Source organism: Talpa occidentalis, unplaced genomic scaffold (genome assembly GCF_014898055.3).
Source record: "Talpa occidentalis isolate TD23 unplaced genomic scaffold, MPIMG_talOcc4v2.1 talOcc4.14, whole genome shotgun sequence".
NCBI lineage: Eukaryota > Metazoa > Chordata > Mammalia > Eulipotyphla > Talpidae > Talpa > Talpa occidentalis.
The window spans coordinates 43,113,700-43,131,946 of record NW_023601433.1 but is presented as its reverse complement, the minus strand read 5'-3'; the positions used below and the strand labels follow the sequence as shown (position 1 = coordinate 43,131,946).

General features: G+C 36.1%; 1 protein-coding gene across 2 annotated transcripts in view; it reads right to left on the bottom strand.

Moving 5' to 3' along the window:
* TARBP1 (TAR (HIV-1) RNA binding protein 1) overlaps nt 1-18,247 on the bottom strand; it is a 66,992-nt gene that overhangs the window by 2,658 nt on the left and 46,087 nt on the right. The window contains exons 22-29 of one of the 2 annotated variants that reach the window (XM_037510403.2): nt 17,449-17,598; nt 13,889-13,975; nt 10,037-10,233; nt 7,263-7,344; nt 5,146-5,317; nt 1,455-1,646; nt 1,146-1,270; nt 267-403 (exon numbers count right to left, since the gene is read on the bottom strand). In XM_037510403.2, the coding sequence (XP_037366300.1) occupies nt 267-403; nt 1,146-1,270; nt 1,455-1,646; nt 5,146-5,317; nt 7,263-7,344; nt 10,037-10,233; nt 13,889-13,975; nt 17,449-17,598 (1,142 nt within the window). Of the gene's footprint in view, nt 1-266; nt 404-1,145; nt 1,271-1,454; nt 1,647-5,145; nt 5,318-6,918; nt 7,017-7,262; nt 7,345-10,036; nt 10,234-13,888; nt 13,976-17,448; nt 17,599-18,247 lie in introns of those variants that run through there. The other variant, XR_005125085.1, reaches the window with a different exon arrangement.

Below are 18,247 nucleotides of genomic sequence, written 5' to 3'. Positions count from 1 at the left end.
TGGAAGAAATAGACTAAAGAAATGATGTAAATCTGTGGTCTCAAAAAAGTAAGATTGTAACAAAAAGATTTATGGGTCAATTCTGTGTTCACCTGACTGTCCCAAACAGGTACAATTAAATGAAAACAAAGGGGCTTTCCATACACTTTACAAGTTAAAAGTCAAGTGCACATGTAATATAGCAAGAGCGAAGGTAAACTGTAAAATATCTGAAACATTTTCTAGACTGACACTCAGAATATACATTAGAAAAAGACTTTTCTTACCCCAACAGGAGTAGAGATTTCCCAGGAAAGCGGTACTGGTTCAGAGCTAAACTTTTGGCAGTTTGTTCCACACCAATGATGGTATAACCTTCTCCTCTTTTCTGTTGTAGATAATCAACTAGATGGGATGCTTTTACCTTGATATTAGTTTAAAAAGAATATTCAATATTCAGTCATTCAGTTACAGCTCGGCTTGGGGTAAAATCAGAGTTTCTAAACAACTTTTATTAAATCAAGCTTGTTAAATCTTTAAAAGGAAAAGGATAGAATTACATACTATAAGAAAAAACTCTCCCAACCATATACATTCATAGAATTTATTCCTAAATCAATAGTGAATTGCTGCTACAGGGTACATTTTATGAAAAGAATTCTGTGTTATTGACAAATTTCTAAAACCACAATGATGTGAAAGACAAAAGACAATGAGAGAAGAGACAAGGAGATTTCAGCTGTACTTTATGTATCATTTAAAAACTATTGAGAGCCTCCCCTGGTGGCACAGACAGTTGAACGCAGCGCTGTAAAGCTGTCTGCAGCCTCTGCAGCGCCGGTTCAATCCCAGCCGGCCAGCAAGGGTCCCACATGGCACAGCAGACCTCTCCTGTCTCGCCTGCTGCTCCCCTCAGCAGTGTATTTCGTCAGTCTGCCTGTTCTATTCCCCACTCTGTCTCTGGTGAATCCTCTCACCCTCCCGCGAATCTGGCCTGTACCCCGGTTCTTGTATAAATAAATAAATAAATCTTTAAAAAAATTAAAAAAAAAAAACTATTGAAAGATCACCATGTATTACTGCAATAGGACTGATAGATAAAGATAGATAGAATACTACAAAAGATCTTAGCAAATAAAAAATTCAGTAAGTTACATTCCACCTACCTCCACTAAAGGAAGCCATTGCTCAGCTGAAACACTGAGGTGCTGAAACTGCTTGTCTTTGATACACTGCAGATTGCCAACAACAAGCACGGAGGCTCCAAACACCTCACAGGTGCGGCACAGTCCTACACAGAACAAGCTGGAATTAATGTATATAGTAAACACTAAGCTCAATATGTCCATACAATCCTTTAAAACTCCCCAAAAAGGGTAAGCATAGAAAAGACAGCCAAATATGGTGGTGGGTTGATTAAAAACTTTCAGGAAAAAAAGATTTTGAGCAACCTCCCTGATGTACTATAAATTTACCTCCTAAGTTGGTTGGTTTATCAATGAGTGAGGCCACTACAATAAGTCCACTAACTGACTTTCCAAGTTTGGCAGCACGATCCTGAAATATTAACTCCACATCTAAATCTGGAACATTGTGTTTCCATGGTATAATCTTCTTCTGAACATCAGTCCACTCTGATTGGTTATCCGCTTCTCCTGAATTAGAGCCTGAGAAGGAAAAATATTCCTATATAAATTTCTCTCACTCCATGGATTTATTTATTTACACATACAATTATATTTTAATAGTTTAGAATGTGATTCATTAACTAAAGAACCTCACTTGGATTTAGACATAATTATCAAATTTCAGTAGTAATTTTAAGTTTTCAAATTCAATTTTAACCAGTAACATTTAATGAAAATTTAAGACACTTTTAATATTTTAGCTTATACAAAATTAGGAAGCATCTCAGAATTCACAGATATGGTACCATAATGTGGTAGCAATTTTTCTTAGAAGCACATAAAATAATGGTATATTGTTAAAAACAATTTTTGTAGAAATACTCCTGGAAAAAAACACAGTTCTTAAATTGTAAGTAACATGAGGAAACTTTCTAAAGTGAAAGAAATTCTCTGAAGCAATGATCTCCTAACTAATCCAATGAGCACACAGAATGTTCTTAGTCTGTCCAGCTGCAGTGTTTTGATCTCTAATACAGGACTAAGATTATCCTTTTAGGCTCTTCTTCCATTCTGTCCAAACTAACGGAGCAATCAAGGGGCACTTAGATCACTGAGGATGGAAGAGACATGCAGAAAGCTATGACGCGACACGCTATGTAGTGAGATATACTCACACACAAAGGAGTTACTGGTATTTGGGGATAGGAGGGGTAAGAAGTAAGGTTCAAGGGGAGCACAGTGCAGGACATGGAAAGATTTCAGACAGCACCTGTACTCTGGTGTAACTCAGCCTTATAATGGGTGGAGGAAGATGGCTCCGACTAAGTCATAAGAACTTTATATATAATAATAAAGCATTCATTCTGCAGATAGTTGCCATATAGGGTTTTATTTAAGAAGGGGGATTCACTGCAGGGTATTCCTGACTTACGATGATTTGACTTAATGATTTTTGATTGAAGATGGTGAAAAACTGATAGGATTTCAGTAGAAACTACAAAATAATACTTTGTTGTAATGTTGGGCAGTCGCAGCTGGAAGCTGAACTCTCAGTTGCTGGGAGTTGAAGCTCCCAGCCTGCATTTCGATTTAAGGTATTTTCAACTAAAGATGGGTTTATCACATTACCCCATTAAAAATTGAGGAAAATCTGTACTGGTTTTGTGTTTTAGAAAAATCCCACTTAAAAGTGATGTGGAACGTAAGTTGGGATTGGAAAGCCATTAGTCCAGTCAAAGACAGTCTAAATTAAGTCAGAGCAAGTAAGTTGAGAGGAGCTGAAACCAAATTGGGAAGCAGAATAACCAAGATTTGGTAATAGATGCATGTGCCAGGAGAGAAAACTGTGAAAGAATGACATCTGTGATGATCAAGTGATGCTATTAATAGGAAGGGACTACAGAATGTTCTTGGGCAGAAATTCTATTTGTCTACATTGAGTTGAAAGAGTCTGGGATATCTCAAATATCCAGAAGATTCATGAAAAAGACTGAACAAAGATGAGGATTTGAAAGTTACAATTGCATAGGCGGTGGTTTCAAGTTGTGGAAATTTAATAAAAATATTCATAGGGAACATTCGAAATAAGAAAAACAAAAGGCCAATGGAAACATTCAGGGGCACTAACATTTAAGTCTCAGCATAAAAACCATACTGCAACATCCCTCTACCAAAATAAACAAAAACAAATGGACCTCGTTAGCCTTCTCCCCATCCAAGTAACACCTCTTTTCTCTGCTCCACTCTCTCAAACTCAAATCATTGTGCACAAATGTCATCCTTTTTCTCTTTCCTCCCAGTCTCTGCTCTGCCCACCCCAGTCAGGTTGTCCCCCCTACACTAATGAAGTGACTCTTGTACCATCTTTTGCTCCCAAATCTTTATATTTTGCCATTTTCTATTTTGGGAACATTCTCCCCAGAATCGTTACTTGACTTGCACTTATTTTATGTAGGTCACTGTTCGATGTCAACTCCTTAGAAAGGTTTTTTTTAATTATCTGTCACTATCTTTTTACCCTGCTTTATGTTCTTCATTGTACTTTTTCCTATCTGACATTATCCTTAAATATTTGTTTAGGTTTGTCTCCCTGTGGAGCAATGTAAGCCCCACAATGCCAGAGATTTATGTTTCATGTCAAGACATGGGAACATAGAAGGTAATCAATAAATCTTTGTTGGATGAATAAATTTTAAGGTGATGGCTTATAATGCATTAGTGAAATAACCAGTGTTTGATTAAAAAAACAAAAATGCACTTTCCCAGAACTCTCATCCAGACATATTGAATTAAATATAAGGGTGGGACACAAAAATCTGCACTTTTAATAAGTTGCCCAAGGTATTCTTGACAAAATTTTTGGAGAACTACTACAAAACTACTACCACAAATATAAGGTTCATGTGGGGGAACTCATAAAGGAGGGTGAGAAGGGTGAGATTAAGAAGGAAAATCAGGAGAGCAAAAAATTAGCAAATAAATGCTACATGAAGGTCAAGTATGATAAGGGAAGGACACCTATTTAGATTCTGTAAAGGAGGAGACAAAGAAAAATTCTGATTTTCTGAAAAAGTGTTTTAGTTATGGTTATGGGCTAAGAAGAGCCAGAATGAGGACAAAATGTAAGTAACAGAAATGGTAAGAATCTAGACTACTACTACACACCTACGAAGATTAGCTCTGATTTTAAATATGGGGAGAAGGGTTACTTAATCTTGTATTTTTTAGGGTACTTCACTGTGAAGAGGAGAGCAATCAAGGGCAATGGAGGTCCTAGCAAAAACTGAAGGGAAGGAGTCAGTATAAAAGGAGCTAGAGAGGGCCTCCCCTAGTGGCGCAGCAGTTGAGCGCTGGGCTGTGAAGCTGCCTGCAGCATCTGCAGCACCGGTTCGATCCCCGGCCACCGGCGAGGGTCCCACATGGCGCACAGACCTCTCCTGCCGCCCAGTGCTCCCCTCAGCAGTATACTTCGTCAGTCTGCCTGTTCTGTTCCCCGCTCTGGCCCTGGTGAATTCTCTCACCCTCCCGCACTTCTGACTGTACCCAGTGCTTGTATAAATAAATAAAATAAATCTTTAAAAAAAAAAAAAAAGGAGCTAGAAATACAGAAGAAAGAAGAGATAGCAAATGAGGGATGTTCAACCAGACAGAGAAGGGACTAGAATCAAGAGTCCTGCTTTATTCCTATAGGAAACAAGAAAGGAAATTTCATAATTTGGCCCTTTTTAAAATCTGTAATTTTATAGAAACATAGTGGAAGAGCTAATAAATATTAATATTTAATATTTCAAAGAAAAGAACAGCCACTAATTTTATCTAATAAAGCAGATCAGACTGTGGTTTTTTATAGCAAGGCCAACCACAAATAAAGGTACTAGTTACAGATCTATCACATTCTTTTCACTGTCTTTTCTCTGTGTGGAGTAGCAGAGATATCACCCTATCAGTGAAAAAGGAATATCAACTATCTGTTCTAAGGAATTTAATCGTAAACCTAACCAAATCAACATGGGGAAAAACAAGCAGAGATTCTTTTTACCTATGTCCTGCTGAGACCAATCGCCTGGTTTTAGTTCAGAAAGACCAGTTGAAGATTGGTACCACTGAAATCCCGCATCTAAAGGAATGTCAGTGAAGCTGGTAAATTTATCAATAGCAATCCACTCATCTTCAACAAGGCTGGAAAGACGTGGAAGGATGTAAAATATAGTCTGAAAAGAAAATTATAAAATCTAAATATTTTTCCTTAAAAATAGCAAAGAAATACATGATAACATGTTTAAAGCACTGTTTATTACTACTGATTTTTCTTCCAAACTATGATAGCTAGTTACATTTGCACATTCTCCTTTATATCTATGGCAATGTATTGCTCATCTTTTCTAAGAAATTAGGGAATTTATTTAGAAAATCCTTGAGACAAGGCAAGTCTTCTACTCTGATATTTCTGATTGTACATAATAAACCACTGTGCTCTTAATAAAGGCAAAAAATCTTTTGGAATTAATCATCATCAATGATTAATTTGGATAAATGCTATTTATTGGTAACCAGATACCTCCATAAGCAATCAAGTTCAAGTCCTTCTGATGCTAAATTTTTTTCTTGCTACCAGCAGACAAATTAAGAATCTAAATTAAATTTTGCTTAACTATGTATAACCTGTGTGGTGTTAGACAAGCCAGTTAACCTGTCTTGGTTTCAAGTTCCTCATTTGTAAAATGAGGATAAAATCAGGTTAATACAGCACGTGAAAGTATTTTGTAAACACAGTGTGATACCACTGTAAATAGTATTAATTCATCATTAAGAAAAGAATCCTCCTTCCCTTCCCTTCCCTTCACCTACTCAGAAAAATCTGAGAACCAGAAAATCATCCAAGGTGAAATGACACATAAGAAGCACAAGTACAAGTAATAAGCCATTTAAAAATGAGGTAATAAGCTCAAAACTGTGCAAAGACAAAAGTCTTTAGGACAAGTTTTTCTTCATGCAAGCAGTATTTGCACACATTTAAATAGGCATGATGGCAACTTTATGTTTATTGAGTAAGTACTAGGTATAGCTCCAAACATACAGAGACGATTTTTGTGAGCCACTATTTTACTTACACAGAGTTATGATTTGTATCATTAATGGAGACTGAAATGTATGAGAGTGAGGCAGTGAAAGGCAGGGATGAAGGAAAGAGGGAAATAGGGGACTTACTCCTGCTGGAGAACTGAATAGAAAAGGTTGACTTAACACTAGAGAGTTATTAAGAGTCCTTCAGAAAGATGTCAAACAAAGCATTCTGGGTGCTAAAGAACACAGAACAGAGCATATTAATATTTGAAGAATCTTAAATAATTTTTGCAATGAAGCAGCAGTCAGTACATGTTAATATTCGATAATGAATATCTCACAATATATAGATTGATATATTTTATATCAATTTTATTAGTAATATACCCCCAAAAATTGCTAATGCACATTAATTAAAGTTGCTGATACTTCCAGGTTCTTTAGAGGAAAAGTCCTAGGTCACATGTTTTAAATTCAAAGCAAAATATTATAATTATAGCTAAAAGAGGGAGAAATACAACTTATACAAAGCTTAATAATTTATATATGAAGTTAGTTAATCCACATGCTATTTATAATAATATGTTCATGGCTCTTAAAATTACATAAGCACATTCTGTTATAATCAATAACGTGGCGTATAATTTGCTATACAGCTTTTGTCTCCAAGACCCTAAAAAACACAATTCACAGAGAAGATCTCTTTGCTCTTTCATTAACAGTGGTCTTCATTACAACAAAATCTCACCTGCACAAATGTTCTCACTCATTTCCTTTTAATGTCAGAACAGATTTCTGTTTAGAGTTAAATATTCCCCCTTCCAGTGTTTACAAGCCAGACACTGCCTGAGAAATAGAAAGTGAAAATGACTAGCCAATTTTCACTGCTTACGAGTGAAATGCAAGCAAGTCATCTGCATAAAGTGACAAAATTAAACTTAGAACTTTACAATGTTAAGGTGATGTTTGCAAGCAAGGCAAAGTTAACCTAATCATAATCTTTCAACAATAATGGCAGCAAGTATGAGGATTAAAGATACAGAGAATTTACACAGAATATTGGAGAATTTAAAAAAGATAATCTCTGCTTACCTCCAAACAGTAATCTTTAAGTGGGTGAAATGTTGCAAAAAAGAAATGTTCTTGAATGCGTTGCCAATTCTTCTTGGCATTCCTAATGATTAAAAATATGGTATGATGAATGGGCAAGTGAAACAATTCTGGTAAAGGAGAAATATCAATTAGATATCTTAAAAAGGTACTGCAGAATTTAGAACAAATGGAAACTTTTATGAATTTTATACTAAAACTTACACACCAGTATCTTCAAGATTAACATACTCTGAAAACTGACACAACTGGATGCTGTCATTAATATGTGGAATATAGAAAAACCAAACTAAAGGTGAGATAAAAAGACAAGCTTAGAAACTAACCCTTGAAAACTGAACTGGAAGCATCCAGAGTGGGGAGGGGTAAGAAGAGGGAAGGAATCACAGTGGATTATGATGGTGGGCTCTAGGTGATTTGGCAGTAGGTAAACCTACTTCAATTAAAATAATTTTTAAACAATAATTTTGATATTTTGAAATATAACTCAAAGTCAGACATAGAAACTACTCTCAAAGTCATGCAACATGCAATGATTCAGTAAGAATGAAACCCAATTTTCTGGAGTTAAAGTAATCAATATAGAATAATGTGCAGAGGCCTGTGCTCCACGAAATGTGATGAGAAGTAACGGTGGTTGTCAGAGGACAAAGACAGTACCAGCCTGCCAGGTACACAACTTATAGGTTTAGGGATAAAAGAATTCTACAAGGGAATGATACAAGAAATCTGGGTTGAAATCCTTAAGTCTCTCTTTGGCAGCAAGTGCTTTTTTTTTTTTTTTTCCAGAATACAAAACTATTATGTAGGTCACTTTTTCTATTCTGAAGATTCACAACATATAACTAAAGGATACACCAGCTTTCATAAACCAAATTTAATATAAGCAGGTTTTAAATTTTGAACACATTTGTTAAGGCTTAAAAGGGGAGAGGTAGGGATAAAAAATTATACAGGGCCAGTAGGCTTCAACTTAATTCATGATGAACACTCAAAGGCTATAGCAATTCCAAGACATTTACCTGTCAAGATTCTCTTGCTGTGGCCAATCTTCACCTCTCTCCAAAGTTCAGAGACCCTCTACTCACCCTCACCACCATAGCAGGTAGCTATGCTCATGTATCATTGGGGTGACAAGCTCAGATGAGAGTCCTTTCATCTCCCCTCATTCTCTGTGCACCGGTCCTCTTCTCCTTCACTCTCAAGAGTCTCTGCCAAAGGGCAGGACCCCAATTTGTGCTCTGATCCTATCCCTTTGGATTTTGCTCCATCTTCCTATTCTGAATAATCTCCACTCTTCTATGCTAGTCTTTCAAATGGGCTTTATGAATCTTAAAAAACTAAATAAAACTCTTATTTAAGTGTCCATCAGAAGGGGACTGTGCAAAAACCTCGGTGTGGCCACACAACGAACAGCAGGTATCTGCTTCAAGCCTTCTCCTCCCACACCTCAAGAAGAAATGAGACTTTCAAGACCATGTAAAAAAGACAAAGAATTGTAGGTGCCAGGGATACATCCAGAATCATAGTTAATGCTATAATAAATTACTAATTTTAATGACTAGACTGTGCTGGGACCAGTATCTGAGGCAGTTTTCCAGCACCTGAATCATGCATGACTCACCAGAGGTGTTTACCCCCTTCCTTTGCCCTATGTCCTTCATCTATAACACCGTATCTCTCTACCCAATTCTTTTCTCCCTGTTCTAGCACATATAAATCTACCTTGGTGTTGATATTTGTTGAACTGAATATTTTTCTCAGAGCCCCCAAATATTCCTTCCCCGCTTATTACCAAAATGCCTCTTTTCAACAAATGTGTCAAATGTTAAAGCAGGTAGAAGAGTTATAATGTAAATTTGTGGCATGGAAATACCTCAGCTCTGGAACCACCAGAAGCTTTATGACTCATAGTCTCATTTGCCTAACTTCAAAGTCAAGGCAAACTTCCTATATGCCATGTGTTTTCCAAACACTATTTTAGATGCCTCCTAAGCTGCTTCCAACTATTATCATTTTGCTTATATAAATTAGTGGATATTTCTGAATTACTAAAGAAATGCCTTTTATGCTGACTGATATTGTCTTTAAATTTATAAAAATCCCAGCATCACTGGATGGTGATAATCAATAATAATAAAAAATAAAGTAGAACATTAGTACTACCTTAGGGATGAGAAGTAAGTTCATATATCAAGAAACACTTAGGATATGTTAGCCTGCTTTTGTCTTGTGACCTTCAACCTCAAATGGGTGTGGGAGAAAGAGGGCTTTACAAAATAATGGGTTACATATTCCTCCCCCATGCCAGCCACAGTAGCAGTATTTTATTTAATATTGAGCTTCTATAATAGGTTGGATTTTGTTTGGGAAACAGAAGAGCTCTCTTGGAAACAAAAAGGAAAAAAGTATCCAGCTTTAGTACTAAGGACAGGTTAAGAATACATCTTCAAAGTCAGATCGTGCTGCTTCTCTTCAGTTCTTTTACAGCAGGGGCTAATAATATTTGGCTATATGTGGGAAATTATTTATAAATAAAGGATCGAGAATTAAAAAAGTAATAAAAGGTCAAGACATAGCTATGACAATTAGAATTGTCATTCCAGACCTCAAAGAGTATCCTGCTTAGCTTTGCCTTCTCCCAGCTCTAAGTGCTCCAACACAATGGAATAATGAGCTCCCTCAGGAAGAGCACCTCCCACATCCCCTCCCATGTGCTCAACTAGAAGCAAAAGGAAGGGACAAGGCTTACTTACCCTGCTCCATGCATGTTTTCCACTTGACTAAGACTGGATTCAATAACAGAAGTCAATGCATCAAATTCTTCAACATGCAGCAATTTGCACATGCTCCAAATTTTCTTAAGAGCAACCAATGCATACAGTCGAGTACTAAAATTGTGATTGAAACACCACTGCAGTACAATAATAAGTGCTTGTTTCAGAATCATTTTCTGAAAAGAAAATGTAAACATGGACCATTTTACCCTGACTGTGTAATTAAAAACAAGGCATGCAAATTATAAAAATGTTACCTCATCAATCTTCTTTCACTGGTTTGGCAATTTTTTTACCACCCTTCTATAACCATCTCAATCCTGGCTTTGCTCTAATTTCCTTAGTTTCCACTAATGTCCTTTTTCCTTTTCCAGGATTCCACATTACATTTGGCCATGTGTTCCCCTGGCTGTCTCTTGGTTGTCAGTTTTTCAAACTGCCCTTGTTTTTGCTTATTTGGTCAGTTTTGAGGAGCAGTAGTGAGGTATTTTGCAGACTGTCCCTCGCTTGAGGTTTGGGTGACATTTCTCTCATGATTAGACTGGGGCTATGGAGTTTTGGGAGGAAACTACAGAGCTAAAGGGTCATGTTCATCACATCATATCCAGGATACACAGAATCAGTGTGACGATAGAGTTACTCTGTTTCCCTATTTGGAAGGATGTCACATCGCCAGTACAGCCCACACTTAAGGGCAGAATTTCATATAAGTTATGTGGACCTTTAAATGCACAGATTTGTTGTCTCTACCATTCATCCATTCATTCTGTCATTCATTTATATCAGTGTGAACTTACAGGTATTTTATAATGTGGGTTGTAATCCAATACTACTTACTTCTGTTGCTCAGATTGTTTCAGTTCTTGCTCTTTGGAACTCTTTCATTTGGTCCTGGGTCTCATATGACCAATGCGCACGCGCGCACGCGTGTGTGTGTGTGTGTGTGTGTGTGTGTGTGTGTGTGTGTGTGTGTACCTTTTCCTTACAAACTTCTCCAGTGGTGTGTGTGTGTAAAGCATTCCCTTACTTGATATTTGTTACAAACTTCTCCAGTATGTGTGTGTGTGTAAAGCATTTCCTTACTTGATATTGCTACAAACTTCTCCAGACTTATCTTGTACAGTTTCTGCCCTATTCTATAAATAGCCATTTCTTCAATGATCCTTGGTTCCTTTTACTAATGAATGATATTGGAAAACCAATATCTGGGAGCTGGGGTGGGAAGGGTAATACTTTTATGTGGGGGTGGGAGGGGAAATACACCATCAATCTCACCAGGGAATACCATCTTCCTATGAATCCTACACTCATATATATAATGGCATTGCTTGGCCATAACAGGGAGACAGTACTTCTCATACCAATGTAAGAAGTTTTGATGCTGAAGACAAGGAAAACTATATTTCCTTTTGTTTGCTGACAAGGGTTGTCTACACTAACCAAGCTGGCAGAACAATACACAACCATGAGCAGAACTTTTTTTATTTCCTTTCTATTACTTCTGAGAACACATTTAGTGTCTTACCTCTGTCCTGTGAGACAATAGTTTTGAATCTTATATGACTACTGAGGGTAGATCCTGTACACATTAAGTAACATACTTTAAAGAAACTGGAAAGTCTTAAATGACTGCTTTCAAGAAGTCTTTAAACAAAAATATATTTGTCAAGTAACAATGGACTTTACAAATTATAAATCAAACTAATAAAGTAAACTGGTTTGGCCTTCACTTAGTTATCTCAGTTTAGATTTTTTTTTTCAGATGTTGAAATTGAGATTCTCTTCTATTAATCAACCATTCTTTTAAGGATTATTTTAAAAATAAAAAATAAACTTAGAATATGTAACATACAGTAAAAAAGGACCTAATGATAAAAATAACACCCTTTTTATCCCACATCTAATACACCCATCTTCCAAGATAAATTTCAGAACTTGTCAAGACTATTCTTGAACTAATTTATCCACCCTACCATAGGAGTTTATTGTCTACCTTCACTCTCTCATTAGATAGTAAACAAATCTCTTTCCTGTATATATATTTTTTTTAAAAGTAACATTTGATGTTATCTGATACTACAGCTTCCTCGATCTTAACAGTAAGTATTTACACAAGTTTTCACATAACTGTAACTAATACACTGCTATCTGGCTTACAAACACTGCATGATATCATTACTTTAAAGACATCATTATTTTATTTTTTTTTATTTTTTTATTTTTTTTTTTTAATAGAGGCATGTTTTATTTATTTATTTATTTTATTTGTTTGTTTGTTTTGTTTATACATGCACTGGGTACAGTCAGAAGCGCGGGAGGGTGAGAGAATTCACCAGAGCCAGAGTGGGGAGCAGAGCAGGCAGAAGGACCGAAGTACACTGCTGAGGGGAGCAGCGGGCGGCAGGAGAGGTCTGCGCACCATGTGGGATCCTCCTCCGGTGGCCGGGGAGCAGCCGGGGATCGAACCGGCGCCTCAGAGGCCGTGGGCAGCTTCGCAACCCAGCGCTCAACCGCTGCGCCACCAGGGAGGCCCAAAGACATCATTATTTTAGAGGTTGAAATGCGGTGGGAAGAAAAATATGTTAAGATTTCTGTAATAAGTTAATGACTAAATTTGGTTATTACCAATGTTTTAAAGACAAAAACACTTTGAAAAATTCCAGGAAATATTTTTACCCTCTGTATTTTTATTTCTCTTTCAACATGAAATGACATTTCTTATTTCACGTTGTTTTCGCCATTTTTAACCTATCAATACATTTTTCTCTTCAGATTTAATAATACAGACTCTTCCTTTTTTTTTTCTTATTTTTTTATTGTGACCCTAATAATATCTTGACCCTAATATATCTTTTATTTTTTTATTTTTTTAATTCCTTTTTTTTTTAATATTTTAACTTTGGCTTTCATTTATTTATTTTTGAGGTAATGCTGGTTTACAGTGTTGTCTTTTGGAAGTCTGGGACTCCTCTCTTTCTGTGCTGTTACCATAGTGCTCCCACCACCAAAGCACCCAGAGTCCACGCCATAGTCCAACGTTCCCTCTCCAATTTGTGCTTTACCCCTTCCATTTATCCTCCCCCCTCTGAATGTCTCAGTTCTATTATCTTCTTTCAAGGACTAGTTTTTTAGTTTGACTTTGTCTAACCTTTGTATGGTTTCTCTATATACCACATACAAGCAAAATCATCTGGGAATAATACAGAATCTTGCTCTAAGTCATACTGGAGATTTTCCTAAATTCTTTACAGTTGCCATAGTGATTAACCAAAATTAAAATTAGCTACAATCTCTACTTATCTATGTAGTGAGCCACTAGGAAAATTCTCTAAACTGAGAAAGATGAAAAAACTGGACTTCAAACTCCAGATGACAGTCATTGTATATCAACTTCCAATTACCCACTAACTTTTAATATTCTGACCATAAGTTTCTTTGCATCAGCATTTCTTAAATAAACTATGCCAGTCAAGGAAGAATTAAAGTTCATTAAGCAAATCTTACATAAATTCTTATACAAAATTATCATGTCATGAAAAATTGTTCATTAATTTGTCTGTGGATTCACTAGGTACAACGCATAGCAGAGAGAGAGAGAGAGAGAGAGAGAGAGAGAGAGAGAAAGTATTTGTGCAGACAGGTGGGTAATATCTAATTCTGAATTTGTGTCCAAGTACGAGGATACATTTGGGGTAAGGGGAGCAAAAAGGAAGGGGAGAAATTGCAAAAAACACAAGGAATGCTCTATATTTTAAAAAAGTTAGTACAGATATATAAAATTCTATGTTGAAAGCTAAGTTTAAACTCTTCTTATAGACAATTTAAACTCACCTTGTCTGGAATATTTTGAATGATGATGTCCAAATGTGACAAAACAGATAAAAATGTACAAATGCTTGTTTTAAGGTTTTCTTCACCCTGAAAAACAAATCAGATGAACAAAATGATACAAGACTTGCTGTGGTCTGTGAGCACTCTGCTGGGCAGGTAGGGGCCTGGAATAAGTTGCAGCCTCTTCCCAGACACAGGCAATCAAAGAAAAGAAAGTTACTTTACTTCTAGATGATTTATAAACATTTGAGGATAATGTATAGCACAGGGTCTGCAGATTTTTTCTGTAAAGGACCAAAAAGTAAGTAAAAATATGGTTTTATAAGCCACCCAGTCTCTGTAGCTACTACACAGCTCATCATTTAAGAGCAGCTGCAGCCATAGACAGTATGAAAATGAACAGGCATGGCTGTGTTCCAATGCAGACTGAATTTGGCTATAGTTTGCCAACCCCTAATTTAGCACTTAAGGGAAGATGTCTGGAATAGAAATATAAATTAGCAAGTAATTCACATCAAATAATGAATCTATGACTTAAGATAAAACTGACTGTAAAATAAGGAGAAATTAAGGAGAGAAGATGAGGTCTTGAGAAGCACTAACATTTATTAGCTGAACAGGGAAAGAAAATCCTGGTGAGAAAAAAAAAAAAAAAAAAAAAACAGAGAAAAGAAGGGGTAGAAGGGCAGGAAGAGGCAGGAAAGTGTGTTACTGGACCAAGAACAAAGAAGTTGTCAACCTGAGGATGGGGCTGAGAGTAGAGAAGACTGACCAGCTGACTCAAAATAGTGTCTTCCAAGAAGTTATTTAGCTGAGAACCGGTCTATTGGACTAAAGAATAGGTGGGGAAGATGTGGGAAAAATTTATCTACAAACAATGAATGAGATATGAGCATGTTTAAAAGCCAGTGGAAACCAGTGGGTTAAGGAGAGACTGAGTACAGAAGAAAGCTGGACAGCAAAAAGGAAGACAGAAAGAAAGGGGAGTCAAAGATCAAGAAAAAGAATATTTTGAACAAAAGATTCAGGTCCTTATGGTAAAAGAGGGATGTATGACTGCCACTGAAATATAAAGGTATTCCTATGTGATGATTTTTATTTTCTCTAAAAAAATAAAAGTTAAAGTGATCTGCTTCAAATAAAGGAAGAAGAAGATATTTTGGACATTCACCTTTTTGAGGGGTATCTATGCTGAATCCCCTTCCCAAGTTTAGGGAATTCTCCTACCTTATAGCTCTTGTGGAAAAGCTGGAAATGCCAGATACTCATTTTCCTAGCCTCTTTGCAGTTAAAAAGAAAGCACTTGACCTGGGTCCAGACACATCTACCCCAAATTTTGAATTGAGAATGTGTACTCTAGAGAGGTAGAGCTCACAGAGAAGCCACCCCATGCAGGTGGCAGAGGCAGGGGGTATACAACAGGCTGAAGCTGCAGCACTCTGTGACAGCACAGTGTGTCCAGTTGGGGGAAAGGAATGTGCCCAGTGCATCAGCCCTGTGGCATGCCTATCGCTGCAGTTCCAGAAGCTTTGTAGGCATTCTGTAATCTCATGCCTCCTATTCAATCATTTGCTTTAACCCTGTTCTTGATTCAATCAACAAAAGTTGTTTCATTTGCTTACAATGAAAAACCATGACTGATGTCCACAGAAAAAGATGTGAAGAGAATATACAAGGTCTGAAAGCTTGTTCTGAAAAATGAGAGACTGAGCTAAGTAGAAAAACTTAATAGTAACTGCCAGTATTATTGGGGATACATGAGAGTCGGGATGTCTTAGATATGCACCAGAGCCAACCTGTCTTTTGTGAGAATTTCTGAGCCAATGGCTGCTCACTTGAGAGTACATAAAATAAGCTAGATTAATAAAACAGACCCAAAAAGCAACTAGCAAGGAAAAGACACAAAGTTTTTCTTAATTACGAAGAGAAGGAAGAACCTGAATTAGGAACTTTGAAGTAATGAAAAAGAAAGCAGCTTTTAAATTAGACATCTGAATTAAAGTTTTATCATTTCTCAAGGTAAGCCAAATTAACTTGATCACTCTGAGCTTTATTTTTTCATTAAGTAAAATGTAAAAACTCCAACCAATCTTGTAGGATTACCATGAAGTGTTGCTACTGCTGATTGTGACACCCAGGTTCAAGCTAGGAATGGAATAAAAAAGATGACAGAAAAATGAGCCAATTTTAGGGGGAAAGCTGTCAATCTGGCTGATGAAGTCTGAAGTGATAATGTGTAATGTCTAGAATGTGGCTGGGGATGCAGTGAACCAGCAGAGGTCGGAGCTTACAAAGCAAAAGAGTGCAGAGAGAAAAGCAAAAGGGATTAAAAATGATTCTTAAGATAAAATCCTGAGTAAGGGCTGGGAGAAAGAAAAGAAACACAGAAGTGACCAGCATAACAGGAAGGGAACTATGAAGTCCACACAGCACACACTCAGCTGTAGAAAAAGTACCTGCTGGTGTGAAAGGCTGCCCTGAGGGGAAGCAAGAAAACAAAAAGAAAAAGAAAGAAAAGCTGCATGTGAAGTCCTCAATGTCTGTCTGGTTTCCAAAAATGCTGTGACCCGCAGAGATTTAAGTGATGCAAGGTAAAGGTAAAGACCATTCATTCTCGAAGTTCATTCAAAAGAAAAGAGGATACTAGCATGATGGGGCCAGAAGGAAACAAAGTCAACAGGTTAAGAGTGAAGAATTCAAAAAAAAAAAAAGTGAAGAATTCAAAGGAAATTCCCAAAAGAGACGAGAAATAAGGACATAGGGACAGATGTGAAAAAGTGAACAATTTGTTCCACCAAAATAGAAAGAAGAAACAGAAAAAGTTATTTTTAGTAAGCCCTCTCCATTTCCACAAAAAGTAAAAGGCAAATCATTTATGAAGAAAAGGAAGGGTGAATTCAGAAACTAACAGAAAACATTCAAGACAAGTATTTAGAATCAAGGTTTAGAGTTTGTTATATGCCTAGAAATCTGCTACATTTGTAAACTCTATCATTAATCTTAGTATCAAGGCCTTTTTAAAAATAGCTATCAAGATTTAGGAAATGTTAGAATGCTAGAAATGGGGAATTAGGGGTGTGACTGAGGCTAAGATGAAGAAAGAATGAAAATAAATTGATATTTGGTTCTATTTAGGTGATAGGTGTTCCCATTTAGTCTTTCTATTCTGGTTATGCTGAAATTTCCATACTGAAAAATTACTTAAAATGTATACAATTTAATTCCTCATCATTCTTATTTCTAAGATCAAAGAAAGACAATGCTTAGTAAATAAGAACATAGAAGACACTTGTTTCCCTTACTTCTTAATAACAAAAGTCTTTTCCATCCTTATTTTGTTGGAATAGAATAGCTGCCAATAAAAACTATGATCCACTCAAGATAAACAGCAGAGGTTTTTGTTTCCTAAAATTAAAATCTAGCAAAATAGAATGTCAATACACTAGGGATAGGTAACTGAGAGTAAAAAAAAAACAGCTATTAAAGTGAAATAAATCTCTCCCAGCATAACTCAAATCTTATAATAACAAAAAAAAATAGGAAAAATCTCCTTTACTTACATATGAAAAGCAATCCCAGAACTTCGGAAGAAATTGAGGGAATTTACGAAGAATCAATATAATAATCCATTCTATAAAATATTTTATGGATGCTTGATTATTAGTGAAACCAGCCTGGAAAATCTTGTCAATAATTCTATTCAAGAAATTCTGAGAAAATAAAGTTCACAAATTAAACTGCTGTTATGGCTATTAAAAATTACTTTTATTGAGATATAGTTGACACATAACGTTGTATAAGTTTGATTTGATATACAATGTGTTGATTTGATTTATTTAAATTTGCAATATATCATCACCATAGATAACACTTCCATCACATCTCATAATCACATAATCACCTGTTCCTTGCCGCCCCAGGAAAGAAAAAAGGTAATTTTGGATAGAGACTCTTTGCTTAGCTGGTTTATGTTATACATGAAACTAAGGACAGGAAAATTAACCATGAGAAATGATGACCTCCTCCTAAATAATGCAGTTTTCCTGGTTTCTCGAGTACACAGATAACCCAAAACAATAGCACTGCAAATTAACTTAGGGGTAGGAAATCAGGAGTTAATACATTTATATTTTGTAATGAAACGGCTTATCTGAAAATAAACAGTTAAAATCTTAAATGGGACCATGTAAAACAGTTTCCAACTTATTTCAACAATACCTAACTGCCTTAGTAGGCTTCCTAACATTAATTTTAAGAACTATGTAAAATGTTAATTTTAAGAAAATCAGTTTCTTAATTTTTATCATAGCACATGAAAGTTTCTACTAAGTGTTCATATGAAAATGTTATGCTTGAGGT